The 3,151-nt window shown below is 60.0% G+C and overlaps 1 protein-coding gene across 1 annotated transcript in view; it reads right to left on the bottom strand.

Annotated features, from left to right (window-relative positions):
* Positions 1-1,225, bottom strand: part of GRID2IP (glutamate receptor, ionotropic, delta 2 (Grid2) interacting protein) — a 28,688-nt gene extending 27,463 nt beyond the window's left edge. The window contains exons 1-2 of the mRNA XM_014550328.1: positions 1,204-1,225; positions 597-960 (exon numbers count right to left, since the gene is read on the bottom strand). Coding sequence (XP_014405814.1) covers positions 597-960; positions 1,204-1,225 — 386 coding nt within the window. The remainder of the gene's footprint in view (positions 1-596; positions 961-1,203) is intronic.
* Between the last annotated feature and the right edge of the window lie 1,926 nt (positions 1,226-3,151).

Here is a 3,151-nt window from a genome sequence, read left to right on the forward strand (position 1 = left end):
GGCGGGCAGGGCAGTGGGGCCCCTGGGGGGAAAGGCAGGGGGCGTGGAGGGGGCTCAGGAGCTTCCCGGGCGCTCCAGGTGCGGGCCCGCTAATTTAATATATATTATTAAATTATAGGAGGAATAAACTGCGAGGGTCCAACGCTGAGCAGAAGAGCAGAAAGTGCACAGCTGACCCGGTTCGCGTTCCCGTACCGGCCACTCACTTGCTGTGTGACTTTGGGCCAGTCCCTTAACCTCTCTGAGCCTCAGTCTGCCTCTGAAATGGGAATAAGTGTTCCTGGGACCTTGACGCCCGGCTGGCATCGTCAGAGGGCAGAGAGCGCCTCCTGGGGGACGGGTGCCAGGAGTGCACAGCCCTGGGCTCCACCCTGCGCCAGGCTGTCTCCTACAGAGCGGGGACTGCCTGGGTGCCCTGCTGATTTCTGGGACCTGGGTTTGGGGATAGAGCAGGGCAGGCTCTGACTTGGGATCAGGGAGTGGGTCCCTTCTGTGCGGGTCTCAGCCCAGCAGCTGCCAGCCTTTCCTTCTCAATCAGAGTGATGCCCTGGCACTGGGCAGAGCCAACAGGCGCCCTTCCCAGGGTCACTGCTCACCTTTGCTCTGGGGCTGAAGGGGTGTTGGGGTCCGGTTCAGCAGCAGCAGCGCCTGGGTGGCCGTGGGACCGCGGCACCCCTGAGCGGGACACACCCTGCTGCCCATCCCGCCCCAGACCCAGGTACCTGAGGTTGTCCAGGAGGGGCCCTCGGGCCTCGCGGGGCAGGGCCAGGGTGAGCGCCCCCACCAGGTCATCCACCTGCTGCTCAGCCGCGAACTGCTTCAGGGCAGCGAACACCTGCTCCTTGGCAGTGGGCTGGTCTCCCAGGATCTCGTCCACCTGCAAGGAGGGGCCTGTGACTGATCTCAAGGGACCCCGGGCAGCCCAGCCGGGCGGGGAATCGATCGCCCCTCCCTTCCTCCCTCAGTTCACCCACGCTGGGTGGCTGACCGGAGCAGCACCGCCTAGCCCAGCAGTGAGCTCCCTGCGAAACCTCCACAGCCCTGTGGCGTGGGCATGGCTACGACCTTCTCTTTACATCTAAGGAAACTGAGGCTGGCAGAGGCCAAGGGGACTCGCCCAAGGTCACGGGGTCAGGACTCCAGCCCAGGGACAGCCCTCCTGCTGAACAGTGTCCGGAGGGAAGGCATCAGTACAGAGCTCACATGCGTGCCAGGCCTCAGTCATGGCCAGTTACTGTCATTGCACCACACGCTGCCTTCGACCGCGCTCGCTGAGACCCGCAGAGAACATTCTGGCTCCACAGAATGCCTGGAGTGCGCGCTTAGCTCTGAATTTGACTCCTTCCGTGCTCTCTGGACTTCTGTGTCCTTGGCTTTGTGTACAAACCAGCTGGTGCTAATCTACCCAGAGGAGTCTGTGTGGCGTGGAAATGGGCATGTGGCATTCAGCGGGGAGATAGTTGTAGGTTCTTGGCTGAACGAAAGGAAAACCCCAAATTAGGTGGGAGGCCATGCCCTGCCGATTACGTTGCAGCCTTGGCCGGTAGGGAGCTTGCCCGGGGCTTTGGCTCCTCAAGGAATGATGGGAGCTGTGGGGACAGCAGGGCTTGCTCAGGGCGGTGGCAGGCCCCTCAGGACGCCTTTAATTTTCCTGGCCCAGCACTACCTACACCCGCTCTCTCCACTCAACTGCCCTCCCACCCCCCCAGCTGCCTCCTGCAGCTCCTGACAGCGCTGGGACCAAGGACACCACGCGGTGACTCTCATGTCTTGGTTTCGGCCCAGAGCGGGTTCCTGAACCTCAGGACTGTGTAACCAATGGCTTCCTCCTGGTGGCACAAGGGCGTTCAGGGCTTTCCAGCGGTGCTGACACAGGGACGCAGGGCACTGGAAGGCATCAGTAGGGTCCAGGTTCTGGGCGTGCCTGAGGCCTGGCACATGTACACCACACCCAGCCCGAGCCCTCACAGAGCCTGGCACACAGCAGGCGCTCGGCGCTCAGCGGCTGTTTATGAAACCAAAGCAAAGAGCTGGAAGTGGCCGGCCTTTCTCACGTTGCATTTCCTGCAGCCCCCCTGCCGACCACAGTTTCCCTGGTGGTGGGTAGGACACCCTGTCCTCCTGTCCCCACCATGCTGAGCAATAGGGGGGGGGGGGGGGGGGGGGGGGCTGTGAAATCAAAGTCAGCCGCAGCCCCGATTCAAAGGAGAACATGGCTGGCTGGGAAGCCGCTTTATGTAAGAAAGAGGAAAAAATAGTCGCTCCCTCCCGGGGCCTGGGCTACAGCGGCTTTGGTGTCAGCTATTACCCAGCCGCTCTCAACCTACATCTAAGCATGAGACGCCATCACGGGACACGGATGGGTTTTCTATTTAACATCAGGTTCTTCAAGGAGGAAAAACTGGGGCAGGAGGGTGTGGCGAGGACCCGGAGCCGAGTGCTGAGGGCCAGCGGGGGGCTCCGCAGATGCCCTGGATCTGCCCGAGGCAGTCTTTTCTGGGATTTGTCCTCAGCTTTTGGAGGGGCTTGGTGAGCCCTAACAAGAACCCACCACTTCCTGTGCCCTCTTGCCAGAAAACAGAGCGGCCCGCTTCCTTCCTCTGCGGGTGGCCACCCAGCCCTGCTTCCTCGGCCTGTGTCTGCATGGCCACCCTGTCCTGCTGGGGGCTCTGATCACACCCCTCTCAGACTTCCCAGGGGTTGGATGGAATCTGGGACAGGCCTTTGGTTCTATAGCAGATTACCTGGATTACAGCGGACATTACTAGTTGCTACAGTTTGAAGATTTGTGTCCTTCCCCGCCCCCCCAAAAAATTCATATGTTGAAAACCTAAAGTCCGATGTGGTGGTAGTAGGAGGTGGGGCCTTTGGGAGGTGATTAGGTCCTGAGGGTGGGGCCTTCACGAATGGCATTAGTGCCCTTATTTTTAAAAAATATATTTTTGTTGATTTCAGAAAGGGAGGGAGAGAGAGAATAAACATCAATGATGAGAATCATTGATTGGCTGCCTCCTGCACGCCCCTACTGGGGATTGAGCCCGCAACCCCGGCACATGCCCTTGACCAGAATCAAACCTGGGACCCTTCAATCTGCAGGCCGATGCTCTAGCCACTGAGCCAAACCAGCCAGGGCAATGTGCCCTTATAAAAG

This window comes from Myotis brandtii, unplaced genomic scaffold (genome assembly GCF_000412655.1).
Source record: "Myotis brandtii unplaced genomic scaffold, ASM41265v1 scaffold6, whole genome shotgun sequence".
Lineage (NCBI taxonomy): Eukaryota > Metazoa > Chordata > Mammalia > Chiroptera > Vespertilionidae > Myotis > Myotis brandtii.